At 43.7% G+C, this 19,972-nt stretch overlaps 1 protein-coding gene across 1 annotated transcript in view; it reads right to left on the bottom strand.

The window, feature by feature from the left end:
• The window catches only part of sema5a (sema domain, seven thrombospondin repeats (type 1 and type 1-like), transmembrane domain (TM) and short cytoplasmic domain, (semaphorin) 5A), a 244,834-nt gene that overhangs the window by 174,200 nt on the left and 50,662 nt on the right, over positions 1-19,972 (bottom strand). Inside the window, exon 2 of the mRNA XM_083655428.1 lies at positions 358-563. Coding sequence (XP_083511554.1) covers positions 358-505 — 148 coding nt within the window. The 5' untranslated portion in view covers positions 506-563. The remainder of the gene's footprint in view (positions 1-357; positions 564-19,972) is intronic.

The following is a 19,972-nucleotide window of genomic DNA, read 5'->3' as shown; positions in this document are numbered from 1 at the left end:
TACTAGTCGACTAGTCGACTAGTCTGTGAATGCCCTAATATGGAAAATTATGTTAGTTCAAGAAGGGCCCAGGGCACCTTCACTAAAGGGCTTAAAAACATAAGTAACACATTGGCCCCTATACTTGTTCTCCTGAGGCCTCTTTTGGAGGGCCAGTCTGCAGATACAGTAAAAAATACAGTACATGGGTCACACCATGATTCCTGCTAACTTTCCTGTCCCGTCCCAATCACGTCATGAATAGTGAAATGACTCCCATCCTGCGGGGATCCTACGGGAATTCTGAGTATGCCTGTGTGTGTGTGTGTGTGTGTGTGTGTGTGTGTGTGCGTTTGTCCAATTTGTTTGAACACCTACCCAAGTGCGGGACAAGTGGGTGCTCAGCCTTGTGGCAGGGTGATTGGGGCAGCAGCACCGGCCCTCTCCTGCCGGCCACGCCTCCAGGCCGCAGGACCAGCATGCACTGCAGCAGCAGCAGTGCATGCTGGGTGCCAGGGCGTCCCATGGGGGCCAGGGCTTGCCTTCACTTCTCCTCAGGGGCCAAGAGCATTGGAGACACACACCTGAAGACAGAGAGAGACAGAAAAGACAGATTTGAGTTTTACACAAGAGTTTGACTTCACGTTTGATTTAACGCACACAATGAAAAGCTTGCTGGCGTTTAGCAGCTCTATAATGCTACACTCGTAATGCTACACTCGTAACGCTACACTCGTAACGCTACACTCGTAACGCTACACTCGTAACGCTACACTCGTAACGCTACACTCGTAACGCTACACTCGTAACGCTACACTCGTAATGCAACGCTAGACTCGTAACACTACACTCGTAACGCTACACTCGTAACGCTACACTCGTAACGCTACACTCGTAACGCTAGACTCGTAACGCTAGACTCATAACGCTACACTCGTAATGCTACACTCGTAATGCTACACTCATAATGCTACACTCATAATGCTACACTCATAATGCTTGACTCATAATGCTACACTCGTAACGCTACACTCATAATGCTACACTCGTAATGCTACACTCGTAGTGCTACACTCGTAATGCTACACTCATAATGCTACACTCATAATGGTACACTCATAACGCTAGACTCGTAACGCTAGACTCGTAACGCTACACTCACAACGCTACACTCGTAATGCTACACTTGTAATGCTACACTCGTAATGCTACACTCATAATGGTACACTCGTAACGCTAGACTCGTAACGCTACACTCGTAACGCTACACTCGTAATGCTACTGTACACTCATAATGCTACACTCATAATGCTACACTCGTAATGCTACACTCATAACGGTACACTCATAACGCTAGACTCGTAACGCTACACTCGTAATGCTACTGTACACTCATAATGCTACACTCATAATGCTACACTCGTAATGCTACACTCATAACGGTACACTCATAACGCTAGACTCGTAACGCTAGACTCATAACGCTACACTTGTAATGCTACACTCGTAATGCTAAACTCGTAATGCTACACTCGTAATGCTACACTCATAATGCTACACTCGTAATGCTACACTCATAATGCTACACTCGTAACAATAGACTCGTAACGCTACACTTGCAACGTTACACTCGCAACGCTACACTCGTAACGCTACACTCGTAATGCTACACTTGTAATGCTACACTCGTAATGCTACACTCATAATGGTACACATGGTACACTCATAACGCTAGACTCGTAACGCTACACTCGTAATGCTACACTCATAATGCTACACTCATAACACTACACTCATAACGCTACACTCATAACGCTACACTCATAATGCTACACTCATAACGCTACACTCATAACGCTACACTCGTAACGCTACACTCACTCAGGAAGATGAAAGCAGTAAAGTGAAACTCTTACAACACGGCAGAGAAGCCAGAGAGAGTGTGACAGTGTGGGGGTTTTGCTGAGGAACAGCAGCTGCTGTGCTCACAGGCACCCAGAGACCTCTCACCTCCGACACGCTGACACCCAGCGCATGAATCACACATGGCCTCACATACACCCACTGAGTGTGTGTGTGTGTGCGTCTTTGAATCCGATACATTAAAGAGACATATTATGAAGCAACTACCAATGTGATTCGATTCCCCCTTATGGTGATGCAGTGAGATCAGATACAATTTGATTCGACACAATTTTTGCAGGGTTGATACAATGTGAGTCAACGCAATGAAATAGAATGCTATGAAATTCAATATGGTACAGAGAGTTCCCTAAAAAAGTGTTTTTTTACTTGGCACATCTGTTTCTCTACTGCAACTCAGCAAGCATGTCATTCATGCTGTTTCTTTACAGGCGTATAGGGCCTCTATTAATATAAACCCACTTTGACTGATACAAAGATGTTAGAAAGGAGGCAATGCCAGCTCATCCCAAAATGTATCCAATGCACACTTTTTTAACAATCGCATCATGAAACTGTTATGCTGGCGCACCAATGCGAATCGGTGAATCTTACGATAGAGACACTGCATGAAATAGGCCACGCCCATCACGGGGGAAAGCGCTCCATTCACTCCCACACACCAGCGTCATATTCCTTGAATTAAACATAGCTAAAAGCTGTTGTGTGGTGGGGATGCGCACACAACAAAAGTAAAAAAAATCGCCAATTAAAGTTTTTTTGTACTTCCGAGGAAAACAAGGAAGCCATTGAGAATTGGCGAGAAGAAAATGTGGATCTAGCTGTCAAGGAAGTAAGTTGGAGTGTTCATCTTCCGTATATGATCTTTGTGTGCAACACGCGACCATGCACGCGACATAGGAGAACGCCAGGATTGGGGGGGAAGTTTTTGTTTCCCCCCATTTTGGGTGTGGTTTCTGAATGATGACGTTTTGAATGATGACGTTTCTGAATGATGACGTTTTGGGCGTGGTTTCTGAATGATGACGTTTTGAATGATGACGTTTCTGAATGATGACGTTTTGGGCGTGGTTTCTGAATGATGACGCACTCCGCAGTGTCTCTATCCTTAGTGTGCAGGCTCAAGTACATGTATCTATTTCTGTGTGTGTGTGTGTGTGTGTGCGTGCGTGTGTGTGTGCGCGTGCGTGCATGTGTGTATGTGATCAATGTACTGTATAGAGATGCACACGACTCCTCATGGACTCCATTAAAACTGACCCATGAAGTTGCTGGAAATGATTATGTCATATCACCCTTATGGCAGATTCATGCTTCCCAGCAAAGCCACCTGGTGGAAGGAAAAGTAAGCGATTTGCACAACTCAAGCGCTCTTGCTTTCTTTCTGTCTGGGCTCGTTTTCATTTGACTTATGAGTAATTTTATTATTTCCCCTGCCCAGATTTTTTTTATCCCATTTTATCCCCCATTAGTGCTAATTTTAATAATTTATCCTGGTTGCTGCTCCACCCTCTGCCGATCTGGGGAGAGCCAAAACTGGCTCCATGCTTCCTCCGAGACATGGGCAGTAGCCAGCCGCTTCTTTTCACCGGTAGGACATAGCACGTGGGAGGATCACGCTATCCCAACGAGTTCCCCTCCCTCCGAACAGGCGCCCCGAACGACCAGAGGAGGCGACCAGGATATTGCATGTTTTTTGGTGAGGGGTTCCTATATGAAGGAAACCCCCAGGGGGCACGGGGAGAACATGCAAACCACACCACGCATGTGGCCCGCGGGCCGCCTTTTGCCCAGGTCTGATTTAGACGATGCTCTTATCATAAGTGAGGCTTAAACACCATAACCAACCACAAAGAGTACAGATCCATTGTTGCCTGACAATACGTAGCACAGTGTTGGGCAGCAGAATGGTATATATAGTAGTGCTTAGAAAGACTGCTTGGCAAGCCAAAAGATCATTTCCATATGGGGATCGATAAAGCATTATTTATGTGAATTGGAGCATTTCCGCTGTTGTCCAGTCAATGGAAGAATGCGTGCTGTAGTCAATAACAGACTGACCCGTGTGAGTAGGTGTGAACGCTCAGCAGGTGAATGAGTGTTGTATTGTTGTGGAAGGAACACAAAGGAAGGAAGAAATTCTGCTGAAAAACTAAATGATCATTTGAAGGACAAAAAAGAAGTGGGGAACAATGTCTTCTCCTCAGATGTCTCTGCAGCGCTCTCTGAAGTCTGAATCCCCCTTTAGTCCTGGCATCATCATCAGACGCGGAGATCTCCTCCAGAGAGAAACGCTCGGAGTCGCTGGGAGGTGGAACATAAGGCACCTCTCTGCGTCTATTTTCAAATGAAAACTTAATGCTGAGTTTGGCGGTTTTATTTCATCTCCCCCCCTGAATTCAAAGTTGACTCGGGTTCTTTCTGTGCATGAATATGGTTTCATGACCTCAGGGCGTATGAAATCCATTCAAATACAGGCCCAGGCTCTTTCATACAGACTAATGCAAAACACCTGTCATCCACAGGAGGCGACGCCGAGGCCGCTTGTCGGTCTCTCTGTTCCTTTTCTCTTTTGTCTCCACTCTTCATACGTCCATTTCTCCACTCTTCTCGTCACTGTAAGTCAACCTGTCTGTTTACATGTCACTTTTCTTTGTCTGCTAGTTTTCCCCTGATCATTTTTAACATATTTCCTTCCCTCCAAATGGTCTCGTCGTTACTTGTAGCTGAAAGCGAGCGTGTCTGCTCACTGGGACATTCTGCTTGTCATTTTTCATACAGTCTCATAAAGCTTTACGTCTGCATTCACTTAGTGAAGAGATTTCTTCATCGGCGAGGCTGACAGAGGTGAACTTGTCCTGGGAAATAAGCGTTCAGACAGAATATAGATTGCTTTAACATGACAATCCATCGTATGAGTTCACAAAGTGTGTGTCTATATTTTTGTGGTTGTATCTGTGTGCGTGCGTGCGTGCGTGCGTGTGTGCGTGTGTGTGCGTGTGCGTGTGCGTGCGTGCAGTGGTGACTGAGGTCTGAGGCATGAACGCAGAAATCCGTATGACAGAATATAGCACTGCCCTATCAGATCTCTAACCACACACATATTTCCACATAAGGAACACACACACGCACGCACACACACACACACACACACACACACACACACACACACACACACACACACACACACACACACACAGGGGGGTTGGCTGACAGGGGCTGGAGCCAAGGCCGATGAGTTGAGCGCTCTCATTTGACCTCGCTCCCTCTGTTACAGCCCTGCAGCTGACCTCCTGTCAGTCCTAATGTACACACAGACACACACACACACACACACACACACACACACACACAGACACACACACACACACACACACACACACACACACACACAGACAGACACACACACACACACACACACACACACACACACACACAGACACACACACACACACACACACACACACACACAACGCGCACGCACGCACGCACACGCACACACACACACACACACACACACACACACACACACACACACACACACACACACACACACACACACACACCATAGCTCTGCCATCTTTCAGGCAGCTCACCTCACCAAAGCTCCTCATAGTGGGGCAGTTGGAGAGGAAAGAGGCGGAGTCAGTATGGAAGGCTATCTCCAGAGTGAGTAACTACACATCTCTCTCTCTCTCATCTCTCTCTGGCTTTCTCATCTCTTTGACTGCTACATATCTGCAGGTCTCAGAAAGTTTCAAGAGCTTTTTAATGCCGCCTAGAAATGAATTTTCTGAAATGAAGACCAGTAAATAGCAAAGAAACTGAAGGTCAACAAAAACATGTCAAAACAGCCCATTTCTGATGATGATGATGGCCAATGAAGGGTCCAAATCTACAGTATCAATGGCGCCCAATGTTGATTGAAGCATTTGTAGTGAAAATAAAAGGCGTTTGGCATATTGTATTGTGTATTTATCTCAGAGTCAACATGCATATGGATCAACGTTACTGTCAACTCAAAGTACAAGTAATGCAATACAACAAAGCGACACTGCTGCCAGTTCCATTCACATGTGAAAGCACACAATTGTTCAAGGCATTTTCCTTATTCTGTTTGCCTTACTGTCCACCTCTGCTGGGTCTAGATATCACCGCATGTAAAGAATCGATCTGTCAATGCTTCTAATCTCATATTTGCATTAAAATGTAAGTTATGTAAAAAAAAAAAAATCATGTTATTATAATGGTGAATTGAAACAAATAAGAGCTCTAGAAACTGTATTTAGAGTTTGTTTTTCGAGCCATTAAATTTAGATAATTTATGTGTTTCTCTGATGTTTACTGACCCATAATTACCTGATCATGACATCACAATGGCATCATGCATTTCCTGTAAAACAACAGAAACCCTTGAGATGATTGACTGTCAAAGCAAATAATTTGAACTGCTGCATCACACACCTGTAGTGATCTACGTCTAACTCACCACGAGCCAGCGATCCAGTGGGAAGAGCTTTATGTGCCGGACGCTGGTCTCAACTCTAAAAAGCATCTCCAGGGCATTTATTTAGTGCAGGCCTCCACCTCCTCCTCTGCCTTTCTCGCTGCACAACCTTACAAATATGGACACACGCACGCACGCAAGCACGGACGCACGCACGCACGCACGCACGCACGCACGCACGCACACACACACACACACACACACACACACACACACACACACACACACACACACACACACACACACACACACACACCAACACCAACCCACACACACAGAATCTCCCTGGGAGCCTGTGATGGATAACACAGCAGTACATTGAGATGGGGGCACTACACAGAGAGCGCCCCAGCTGCACAGAAACCACACACGGGCTAAACGATGGTGTCATTTTAACTGCATATACAGATATACAGAGTACTGCATGCAGAGCAGATACTGTACTGAGCAGAGTACCAGCTTTTATGTTCAGACAAACTCTACTGTTTAAGTCAGCCTGTTATTTGTCAGCCTCACAAAAGCAGTGCTGCGGGTGGTGATTATGCGACTGACTGATGGCATACATACTGCCTACCTTACCTGGAAGGAGTTGGCAGTGTTGGAAAACTGGACAACTATTTGGCGGTAAATATGTAACAAAAAAAATCTCATAGCTTGAATATCGCTGCTGTCGGGCGGAAAGCTTGTATCTCCAAATTTGGCCATTTTTGTTTATATTTCATAAATGGATTTAGTGGGTAACCCAAAAATAACCTGTGAAGGTTTCAGCTACTTGAAACCAGCGAAAGATGAAATATTGGTTATAAATGTTGTTATTACTACAGTATTACACTATGTTAAAATGTGAATTTTTTTCTCCTTCCTTTTCCGCCCGACAGCGACGAATATTGATTTTGACTCTGAGGGTCAAGAACCGTTACTGTTTCTGTAACGGTTTTATAACTCGGCAATGTCACAAAATGCCACTTTAGACATATATTCATTCATACACACACATGCAAGCAGGCACACACACACACACACACACACACACACACACACACACACACACACACACAGACACACACGTCACACACACACTTTACGTAGTCACACACTCCTCCAGAGCTTTGCATTGTGGGTGGTAAGGTGTCAGCTAACTCTAATCAATGGAAGCCTTCCTGCAGTAATGAGGAGAGAGAGGATCATATTAACTCCCTTATTGATTTGGTGTGAGGGGGACTTCAGTCATGGCTGAATTACACTATACATAATGAACAGGCTCCCAAATAATGACAGCTTTGTATTTGCCCACACTGGCACGCACGTACACACACACACACACACACACACACACACACACACACACACACACACACACACACACGCACACACACACAGTCACACACACACGTTAGTCGAGTGTGACACAGTGGCACAGTGACGGTCCGGTCCATCTGTCCAAACAGAGGCAGGGGTGTGTGAGATGGGGGTCACGCCACAGTGCTGATGGATGGTCCAGACAGGACAGCACAGCAGCAGAATCAGCACCACGCAGACACACCACTGAGTCCGGGCTTTGTTTTGCTGTACGTTGGGTGTCTGTGTGTTTCCATGTGAGTGACTGTGAGGATGTGTCAGCTCGTCACTCTGTCTATCAGGCAGGTTGGTGTGTTTGTTGTTCCCCGCCTGCTATCTGTCCTCTCTGTGTCTTGTGCTGAGCATCAAGGCACACAGAGAGATGACTGAGATGTTTGTACTTGAGAGGCGTGTCTGTCTTTCTGCAGGAGACAGGCTGCATAGCAGATGCAGCCCGTCGTCGAGCTAATTAGACGCATCCCCGACTGACTGACCAACAGAAAAGACGACTGACTGAACAAATAAGTGGCTGAGGGACTCAACAACTAATTAGTTGATTTATTGGCCAGCTGCCTGAAATGATCAACCAAGATCAAGAGATCACTGATTGACTGACTGAATGACTGCTGCCTGACTGACTGAATGACTGCTGCCTGAAAAAGATGACTGACTGATAGTACGATTGTTAGGAGAGCCTCCAAATAAAGTCTCAAGCTGCGGCCGGCCAAACAATGCTCGTCTTACAAGCGTCGCAGAGACATTTCAAAGGTACTTACAGTTGCAGAAGGGTCATGTGACCTTACAGTTGCAGAAGGGTCATGTGACCTTTGGCGGTCGGGGGTTGAATGCTTCGTCGCTGCTAATAAATATTCGAAAAACACTAGTTTTGATCTAAACTTTTTTTTTTTTTATAGCAACATGGCAACCGTGTCTTCTTCTGTATTTGTGCCGGTGCGCCCAGCCATCACAGCAGCGCTACCGCCCCTCTGGTCGGAAGCGATATAGGCCTATTGCTATTGCCGATTCCCGCTTCCGACCAGAAGGGGGGATAGCAAGCGCTGTGATGGCTGGGCTAAACTAATTAAATGACTGACCGACAAAGTGATTACATTATTAATCAGCCGACTGATTGAATTTCTAACTTTCTTTTTGTCACCAGGGATTTTCCCCCTCGTCTTGTCCTTCAGTCACTATCTGTCCCCTCGTGTCTCTCTCTCTCTCTCTCTCTCTCTCTCTCTCTCTGTCTCTCTCTCTCTCTCTCTCTCTCTCTCTCTCTGTCTCTCTCTCTCTCTCTCTCTCTCTCTCTCTCTCTGTCTCTCTCTCTCTCTCTCTCTCTCTCTCTCTGTCTCTCTCTCTCTCTCTCTCTCTCTCTCTGTCTCTCTCTCTGCCTTTCAACCTTTTCAAAGCCTCCCCTGGCTGTTTATATTCACAGTTTCAGGCCCACCTCGCTCCTCTGTGTGTCTGTCTGACAGTATGACAGAGCGAGAGAATGATGGAGTGATGCTATCGCCACGCACGCAGCAGGGCCCCCTTCCCGCTCTATCCCGACACGCGGATACGATCTGAGGGCAGATTATTTCCACTCGGATAAATGTTTGTTCCTCTCGAAGGGAGGGATTAAAAACACACTTGGATCGAGGGGCGGCTTGTTTGCTCCGCGGGCTCGATCCCACGGACACGGTGCGCATTCTGATACGCAAATCAAACATGCACGTACACACTCACACACACACATACACACACACATGCACACACACATACTGTACACACACATGCGCACACACATACTGTACACACACACGCACGCACGCACGCACGGACGCACGCACGCACACACACACACACACACACACACACACACACACACACACACACACACACACACACACACACAGAATAGAATGCTGAGTGAGTAAACATCTCTCTCAGTTTCCCCCCAGGTGCAGAGCTTGCGGGTGTCTGTCGTGAGGTAAACATTTACCACTCCTCCATCCCAGAATGCATTTCACACCGCAGGCTTCCTCATCCCACATACTGATATTTCTCTGCAGTCGGATGGAACAAGCCATCCTGCTTAGTGTGTGTGTGTGTGTGTGTGTGTGTGTGTGTGTGCGCGCCAATGTGTGTGTATGTGAGAAACACACCTACAGATGCTTGCGTATTTGTATGGTATTTGGGCTGTTGTGTTTATTTTATGGTTAATGTATATCCACTGTTTACAAGCGGCTTCTGGGTGAAAAAACTGTGTTATGTTGTCAACATGTCACGGATCATAATGTATAAGTAGTTAAATAGGATACCTACACCACCCACACTTGAGAAAAACGCAAAAATCGAGGGGGCGTGTTTAGGGCACCTACGTCATCAAAGGGGGCGTGGCTTCTTTTTTTTTTGAAAAGTCATTTTTTCAGTACTTCTGCAAAGTGCACTTCTCCATTTTTTTTGCCTTGTGTTTTAAAAACACCTTTCTTGGGAAAGTCATTTTTTCAGTACTTCTGCAAAGGGCACTTCTCCATTTCGCCCTGTGCTTAAAGCCATTTTGAACAAAAATGCTTTATTTCACTTGTTCTCCAAAGGGCACTTCTGCATTTCCTCCATATCAGTTAGACCATCTTGTGGGTGTTGCAATGTTGTGCGCATCACACAGACAGCCTGACAGCGTGTATAAAGCCACCGGGTCGGCCAGAGCAAAGACAGCGCAGCCATTGGCAGATCACCGCTGTAACAGTCAACTTCAGCATTCATGTGTGTTTGCATACGATGCCGCCATATTTGGACACAGCCTAGCCCCTGATCCTGTTTTTTATTTTTTCCCACTTATAGCCTATATCCTTTTTAGACTAACCATGTGGTGGTTAGTCAGCATGTTAACGGATATATTTTACCCTAATACTGTTTGTTTTGTTAGAAATAGATTAATGGATATTTTCCATACCTGTGATGATGATACTTTTAAAAATCATATGAATTTTGTACGTTCTAATGTTTGCTGGGGTGAGATGCTTATACTGTGTAATAATACAAACATGTCTACAGATGTCATATTTGATTCGTTTTTCTCTGAGGAGGGTAAAGTGTTTGGAATAGGTAATTTAATTGTGATATTTACATTCATGCACGATGTATGCAACAGACATAACATAGATTTGGTTTTGGATTATTTGTGCGATAAACATTTACGTGTCTGTATGACTTATTTGAGATTGATTGATGAGAAAAGAATGTTTACAATGTCTATGGAATAAAAAACATTTTAGATAAAAAACGTTTGTTTGTCGGTGTTATAGTCTCAGCGTGATATATATATATATATATAGTTATAGTCAACATTGCGGGACTTCCGTTAGGAACGAATCTGATACACGTGTTTCAACCCGGGGTGTTTTTGAGCACGGACTGTGCGTCTGGCTATGTAGTCCGCTGGGACATCCGGTTTAGCTGGATTACTATAACCACACATGACACACTCTAATATAAGATATATAACTGTTTGACATAATGTCAGATCATGATGGAGCAGCGATTAGACAAGGTCTATTTAGACCCTGCTAACCCCGCGGGGTTCTCTAGCATTGCTAAACTTTGTGAGGCAGTCAGAAGCGAACCAGAGGGACCGGTGAATGAGAGCATCGTCAAAGATTATCTATTAAAACAGGATGCATACACCCTACACACTCCGGTTTTTAGAAATTTCAAACGCAATAGAGTATTTGTCTCGGGAATCGATAAACAGTTTCAGATAGACTTAGTAGATATGTCTGAATATTCGATGGAGAATGATGGCATTAAATTTTTACTGACTTGTATAGACGTATTCAGTAAATTTGCATGGGTCCAGCCCCTGAAAAATAAAACGGGTCTAGCTGTCACAGAGGCATTCAGAGATATCCTCATGCACGGTCGTATTCCCGTCAAATTACAGTCGGATAAAGGAACAGAATTCTTCAACCGTAATTTCAAAAAGTTAACCCAGGAATACAACATTAAACATTTTACGACATTTAATGAGACTAAGGCCAGCGTTGTCGAGAGGCTGAATAGATCGATAAAATCCCGGATGTGGCGATATTTGACAGCTGTCAACTCGAGAAGATACATTGATATTCTAAGCGATTTAGTCCACGCCTACAATAATGCCAAACACCGCTCGATCGGTATGACACCCAGCCAAGTAAATAAAGCAAATGAACACATAGTCTTTAATAGACTGTACAAGAAACACCCAGAGCCAACCCCCTCATTCAAGTTTAATATCGGAGATAACGTGCGGATCTCAAAACAGAGAGGCATATTCGATAAAGGATATAGAGGTGGATATACCGAAGAATATTTCATAATATATGAGCGAGTCGCTAGACATCCGGTGGTCTATCGCCTCAAAGATTTAGCCGGTGAGGCGTTAAAAGGGTGTTTTTATGAAGCAGAGCTTCAAAGAATCATTATTGATGAAACCAAACCGTTTAAAATAGAGAGAATAATTAAACGGAGGAAATCAAAAGGCGTAAGACAGGTCTATGTCAGCTGGCGTGGTTATCCACAATCTTTTGACTCCTGGATTGATGAGCGAGACATGATTGACATATAATATTTATATCGGAGGACTACAGGGTAGGAGGCTACTCTCCCCAAGACAACCAACGAGGCACGTCATGCACAACATGGCCAACACGGAAGCGGCGGGGTTCTACGTCACGCTGCCCAGTAACGCCTCTATCGATATATATCCGAATAATAAAATTTGGAGTTATCGGACAAAGCTGGCGAAACCATTGGTGTTTAGAGAAGCCTTTGAAGTAGGCCTGGTAGAAATTCAATACCCAAAGTCTTGGCCTACCTTCCCATTAGAAGACGCAGACATAATGGTTTTTGATGTTAGAGGCAAAAAGAAGATTTTCAGAACCGTTTCTATGCAAATAGGAACTTATGGGTCAATCCCTAGTATTTTATCACGCTTCAACCACACATGTATGACTGTGTTCAATAACCCTAACCCCCCTATAGTCCTCACCTATAATGAAATCACAAATTATGTCCAAATCGGCGGGGTCGCAGGATCAAAAATAATATGTACTGGAAGACTGGCTACCATCCTGGGGATGAGACCAAATGTAGAACACCTCTGCATTCCTAAACCGGCGACCGCTGATTATCAAGCAGACATAGACGCCGGAGTTTATAATATATTCGTCTACTCAGACATATGCCAGCATCAACTTGTGGGTGATGAATATGTACAGCTGCTCAGAACGATTAATATATCAGACACGGACCGACGCGTGACCACTTTATCATTGGACCCCGTCCATTACACACCTATCTCAAAGGACGTTATCGATGACATTGAACTGGTGCTGAAAAACGATCAAAACAAGCATATTCCATTTGCATACGGAAAAGTCCTTATCAAATTACATTTCAGACCAGTTGGACATAAACGCTGACGCATGATGATGACGCCTTATGAAAACGCCGGAAACGACGGGTCGGATTACTATTTTGACTATTATGTTAAACAAGCGGGCGGGGATTTAGCGGGATTTTCCGGAAGCGCTACACAGTATGGAGCGGGACTAGGTGGCCTGTTTAGAAGTCTTTTTAGGATGGCTGTCCCATTATTTAAACGCGGATTTAGTATTGCTAAACCGTATATTAAAACTGCTGCATCAGGCATCGCTGGAGACATAGTTCAGAATATCGTCAGAAAAGCAACAGGGGGACCTGAACCCCAAACCGGAAATGGTTTTATGGCCTATCCCCGCCGGAGACCGCCATCCAGTGGTCGGAGGGGGTATCGCCCCGTTAAAAAACCAAGTAGATTACATAAGAGAAGACGCTGCAAGGCTCCCCACAGACCAAAGACAGCTCCCAAACCACGCAGACGTGCTAAAACTCGCACCAGAGACATCTTCTAAATAATAATAATAATAATGTCACTCCTTCATAACCAATCGGTAGAGTGTATGAAGAGTGAGCTTGATATTTTTCGTCTACCGGCAACTCAGACCTGCATCGAGCGTGCAGCATGGGTTGAGATCCCACCTGTTTCTGCAATCACCGCAGGAGCTCCAATCGAATTCACAATTACTGGGTCAAATGATCAATATATCGATTTTAATGACAGCTATTTATATATCCGACTGAAACTCACCAAGCCTGACGGCGTAGCCCTGGCTGATGATGATATAGCTACCCTGATCAATTATCCAGGTGGTAGCCTATTTTCACAGCTAGACATTCAACTTGGTGATAGACTTATAACGCAAGCTAGTAACACATATCCATACAGAGCATTGCTCGAATGTCTTATTAATTATGGGCAAGAGACATTGGATACACAATTCAGCACAGCCCTTTTCATCAAAGATTCGGCTGCTGCTATGGATGGGACAGCTCTTAACTCGGGTAATGCTGGTCTGGTTAAGAGACAGGTCTACACTGCAGAAAGTAAAACTTTGGAGCTCATCTGTCCCATACACGCTGATTTATTTATGCAGGAAAAACTGATGATAAATGGCATTGATGTGGGGCTAAAATTTATCCGCTCTAAAGATGAATTCTGTCTCATGTCACCCACTCCTGATAAACAAATCGGGGTGAATATACTTAGCGCAAGTCTCTATCTGAAGAAAGTTAGCATTTCCCCAGCTGTCAGGCTTGCCCACATGAGGGCGCTAACGCACGCTAATGCGCGCTACGCCATGGATAGGGTTTCACTGAAGACAGTGACAGTCGGGAGAGGTCTCAGAATGACAAATCATGAAAACTTATACACTGGACAGATACCTAAATTTATAATAATTGCATTCGTTGATAACGAGGCATATAGCGGGAATTATGCAAGAAATCCCTTTAATTTCCTTAATCTCAACATTGAATTTATGGCATTATATTGTGATGGTCACTCATACCCTGCACGACCATTTATGCCTAATTTCACCACTGGCGAGTACGTCAGGGAATATTACGAGCTATTCCAAGCCACCGGTCGTCATTTGAAGGACCGCCCTCTCGCTATCACACGCGAAGAATATGGTAGCGGCTATACACTGTTTTGCTTTAACCTGGAAGCAGATGGTGCTAACACAGGAAACGTCAGCTTGATTAGAACAGGCAATGTGAAACTTGATGTCCGATTCAGACAGCCTCTGGCTCGCACCATCAACATAATCTGCTACAGTGTCTTTGACAGCATCTTAGAAATTTCAGGGAAAAGACAGGTCTTATTGGACTATTACTAGACCTAGACACTATGAACACAATGGAGATTGATCGGATTCTCAGGAAGAAACTTGCAAAAGGCGTGCAACTGTTGGGTGTACTACCCGCCGACGCACTTCCGCGATATGTACGGTCGCTTCCTACTATGGTTATTGTTAACACCGACTACAGTGACAGGCCGGGACAACACTGGCTCGCAATATATATAACTGCAGCCAGAGAAGCTATGTTTTTTGACAGTTATGGCAATCCTCCTGATTTCACCGGGTTCCCAAAGGAAATAGCATGTTTTATAGATCGTAATAGCCGCCATGTCACCTATTCATCTGTACAGGTCCAGAACAGCGCCTCTGTCAGCTGTGGGCAACATTGCATATTCTTTTTAATCAACATCCAAAAAGGCCTATCGTATCAAAGTGTTATGAAAAAATATACTAGTGATACTCTGTGTAACGATAATATGGTATGTACCTTTGTAAGTAGAATACAGCCTGGATCATGTAAAAGTTATCATTTAAAATGTATACAATGTGCAACACCACAGACCTGTATGTGACATTTTCAATCAAATAAATCATATGAGACTGGAAACAATGCTGGTTGTGACTTTTTATTTTATTTTTCAATATGCACATAGGATATTTTGAGCATTATGAAAACAACAACAATATGATCATACATCATGATATGATAAAAATAGGATGAGAAACAATAGCATGTAACAAAAAATGCTGAGGTTGTAAAAGCCTCACCCTGAATGGTAGGATAAAAAATAGAATTTGAATGCTCTGTTTTCAATTAGAATCATTTGAATAAAAATAGAGTAAAAATAAAGTATAATAAAAATAATAAAAATAATAGAAAATAAATGAAAAAAAAAAAAGCATAATAATAAAGTAAATAGAATTTGAATGCTCTGTTTTCAATTAGAATCATTTGAATAAAAAATAGAGTAAAAATAAAGTATAATAGAAAATAATAGAAAATAAAATGGAAATAAAGCATAATAATAATAATAATAATAATAATAATAATAATAATAATAATAATAATAATAATAATAATAATAGAAAATAATGGAAAATAATAGAGTAAAATAAAGTATAATAATATAGAGTATAATAGAAAATTCTAATAGGTACTCCATGAGTTATTAGTGGGGCTAAACATCACCCCATCAACCACCCTATCATCATCATCATCATCATCTGCACCATGCATTGTCTTGCTATACTCAAACAGACGACGGAGACTCCTATTTGTCACGGTAGAGGAGGGGACATTTATCTCTGCTAGTGTCTTAAGAAACTCTCGCCATCCTAATGGGCGAGCCGACTCTTTAACCAGCTGTGAGCCTGTCATAAACTTGACTAAATCAAATATGTGTGACCCCCTGAGAGGCTGGTCGTCAATAACTAGCTGTCCATTACCAGTCCATCTGATCCTATCCGATGCATTGGAGATAGCGTTCAGAACGTGTGAGGCCTTGTTTTTGCTGTGTGCTGGTATGTGCTGTAATACCTCAGTTATGGCAGCCGGTGTCGCATTGTTATCATTCACATGCGGTAATGGCTCAGCTGGCTCAGAATTTGGCATCAATAGTGTTAGAGTGTTCTTTTCGTTATCGGCCTGTTTCGCCAGAGTCAAATATCTATGTAAAATGTTTGAATATTTCACCGCTTTGCTATGTATATCAACGCTGGGTTCATCTAGGACCTCTGTCATCAATCGGTCTAGATCACACTGAGCCTTTGTTCTGATGTCAGGGGGGGCGCTGGGAGTAGCAGGTGGGCGTGTCTGGAGAGCCTTGAGCTGATTGTGCGGTACAAGGAACATTTTGGTGGTGTGCTCCATGATCAGCCTCGATTAAAAAGACCACTAATAATAGGAATAGCCGCAGCGAGTAAAGGGAATATAAAGCCACCGCGTTGGTTAATCTTTTTCTTTTTTTTCAATAGTGTAACTTTTTTGTTGGCAAACCATCTAAGTAACGCTTTGCTTTTCTTTAATCTCTTGTGAAGTTTAGGAGAAAGTGGAATATTGCCTCTTAATAGGTTCAATGCAAGCTCACATAGTGCATTGATTAGATCATTGCTGGCTGTGGCAAGAATGGTCTTGCGTCCTTTGGGGGACGCCTTATAAAGATGCTGAAGAAGTTCAAAATTCCTATGTACACGAGCAGACATTTCTAAAAGAGCCTAGCTTCTTCCCCCTCTGGGCAGATAGACAACCTGTCGCTCGGGGGTTAACTCAGTTCTGAGTCTTAACAGGTCAGGTGTCGTTGGTTTATAGTCTATGAGAATATACCCATAATTACTTGATGTGGCATCTTGAAAGGCTTCCATAAAATGTTTTGAATTTTTGGAGTACATTTGACGTGCTATGATGCTTATTTGTTGTTTATCGCGAGGGTTTTTAAATAACACAAGATAATTAGTGTTGAGACTTATAGTGCGACTTGCCTTGCCTTGGGCGAAAAGATTCTGGACCAGATAGATGCAGCTTAAATTTCTGTGATGGCAGTATTTAGTAAATACATTTTGAACCTCTGAATTATTGACGGCGGAAGACATCTGATCATCAATAATTAGTAAGTTGCTCTTATCGGGGGGAAAAAGACTGTCGTCTGCTAAGGAGGCCGGAATCCCCTCAATAAAAGTAATTGGTCTAATCAGTAATAAATCATCGTATACTTTTTGCCAGCAGCCGTATAAAAAGACGATATTATCCAACGGTTGTGTAATCAGTTGGGGTGCGTTTTGAATAATGGCTTTCACAAAAAAAGTTTTTCCAGAACCAGACGGGCCAGAAATAATCATAGTAAAAGGATGCAACAAGCGTGCATCAAAGCCCCCCTGCATGTTGATGACATTATTAATATCCATATGGCAGCGTAGAGAAGTCGCTCAGAACGCGGCGTTTATCATAGACGACCTGAAGGCGTTTAACTAATGACTGATTGCTTAGCTGTAGCGATAATTTATGCCTCCTGATTCGATCAGAGGTTGTTCTAATAACATTAACTTCAGCATCCGTCACATACGCCTCCACTAGGCGTAAAAGGGAATCGTATGTGACAGCATTTTTATTTGCACTAGTATTTAGTGTGACACCTTTGCATTTCACAGAGGAACGGCCTGTGTTGGTGATAAATGCATACGATTTTGGACCCGTTGATACAAAGTGTGTAATGTACTCGGCAGGTTCAAGCTCGCTTGTCAATTGTCCTAAATGCTTGCCGAGTTCCGGGGTCCACTCCCCCTCCCGCGCTGTGAAAATTATTGAATCGGTATCATTATATAACACACGGGGACCAAGTTTATCCATTATTTCATACAGTTGCAAACGTGCATATGCGGTGGTCATCGCGCCTAGAAAGACATTAATATCCTTTGCCTTCGGGGCTTGACCGGTTGCATGTCTCCATTGCACAATAGCGACCTCATCGGTGAGGAAGCGGAATTGACTCACAATGAACTGATCACTGAACATTAGTTGTACAAAACGATCCTGTTTATTAATTATTTCACATGTATAGTGTTCATCTCGTAGAGAAAATCGTCCCCAAAGTGTATTCATAAGCAATTTGGACGATGCACGTAATGCAGGATTGTACACAATTTTTGTTTTGTCTAAAACCACACCTTCGACTTTTTGGTAGTCGACAATGTACGCGTCTTTCTCGGCATCCGTAGTGACGTCGGCTGGGAATCCACTCGCTTCCTGTTTACGTTTGAGAAAAGCCTTTACGTACCCTTGGAATAATTCCTTTGTGCGATGTTCAAAATGCCAGACTTCAGATATTGAAATAATACGATAACCTTTCTCGATCGCTTTATGTAACTCAAACGAAACCCATACGCCGCTGAGGGCTCTCTCGGTCTCGTTGTGGGTACACTCATCTTTAGAGAGCCCTTCTGCGCATGTGCGACAAAGAGGGAACATCAGTTTTCCGTGTGCTCTGAAAGGGAGGATGGGATGGAGCAAACCCCTAGGGGGTGCTATTACGCACTTGATGAGTCCGAAATAGGTCGAGATATCATCAAAATCCCTCGTAATAACTTTAGGATGTCCAAGAGGGTACTCCTTTGTGCTCTGTACATATGGATATAGAGAACAAAAGTCCACATAATGTATCGCTTCGCCGTTTTCAACCTTATGGTGTAATTTTAAGGCGTTTGTTCGCCCCCCATATAAGGCGTGGCGTGGGTTCAAACGCTCGGTCTCTGTGTAAGACCTCATGAACGCCACCACGGAAGCATCCGTGTGTTTCATACGGGTCCAGTCGCACTCCCATAAAACGATTACATTTAACCCGTGCACAGATTCTAGAGTATCTATTTTGTTGTTGAAAGCCTGGTACAGCTCCCCAAACGTTGCTTTTTTGTAGGGATGTGTGTCATTTGAAATGTAGCAGCGATCACACCCGTGGAAGAAACAGCCGGCAAATTCATATGCAGTATTAGTCTCGGGGCAGAACCCATCTAGATAATACGACCCGACTCTATGCTCGCCATGGTTGAGAGCATGTGTAATGTTGATATTCTGGCTATGAGCCAGAAAAGACAGCCACTGCATAGATGCAGCACTGTATGTTCGGTTCTGACCTGTATAACAGCCGTTATAGGTGAGCGCGACGGTGTCAGGTTTTAGGAATGCTGTTTTAAAAACAGCCATACATGCCCCGGGGAGCGTGACATAGCGGAAGGGGTCGACGTTGGTGCATTTGATGAACGCTTCCCTATAAAGAATACAGGCCTGACGTAAGACACGAACATCTTGTGCACAATACTTGGCCTGTTGCTTAGCAAAGTTATACACATAGCGCTTACTACTTTTATACCAGGTTAAAAACTTCTGTTTATCTGATTCGCGCATTGTACCATACCCAAACATCTCTTTTGAGGGGATGATCCCAATATAGTTTTCATTTTCTATTGTGTTAAATTTGTATGGGAAATAGCCTTTTAATTCAGCAAACCCTAAGGCTTTTGGGGTTTCAGCTAA

The sequence above is a fragment of the Poromitra crassiceps genome, assembly GCF_964638095.1.
Source record: "Poromitra crassiceps genome assembly, chromosome: 2".
Classification (NCBI taxonomy): domain Eukaryota; kingdom Metazoa; phylum Chordata; class Actinopteri; order Beryciformes; family Melamphaidae; genus Poromitra; species Poromitra crassiceps.
The sequence above is the reverse complement of the archived record's forward strand: the minus strand, read 5'-3'. Positions and strand labels throughout refer to the sequence as shown.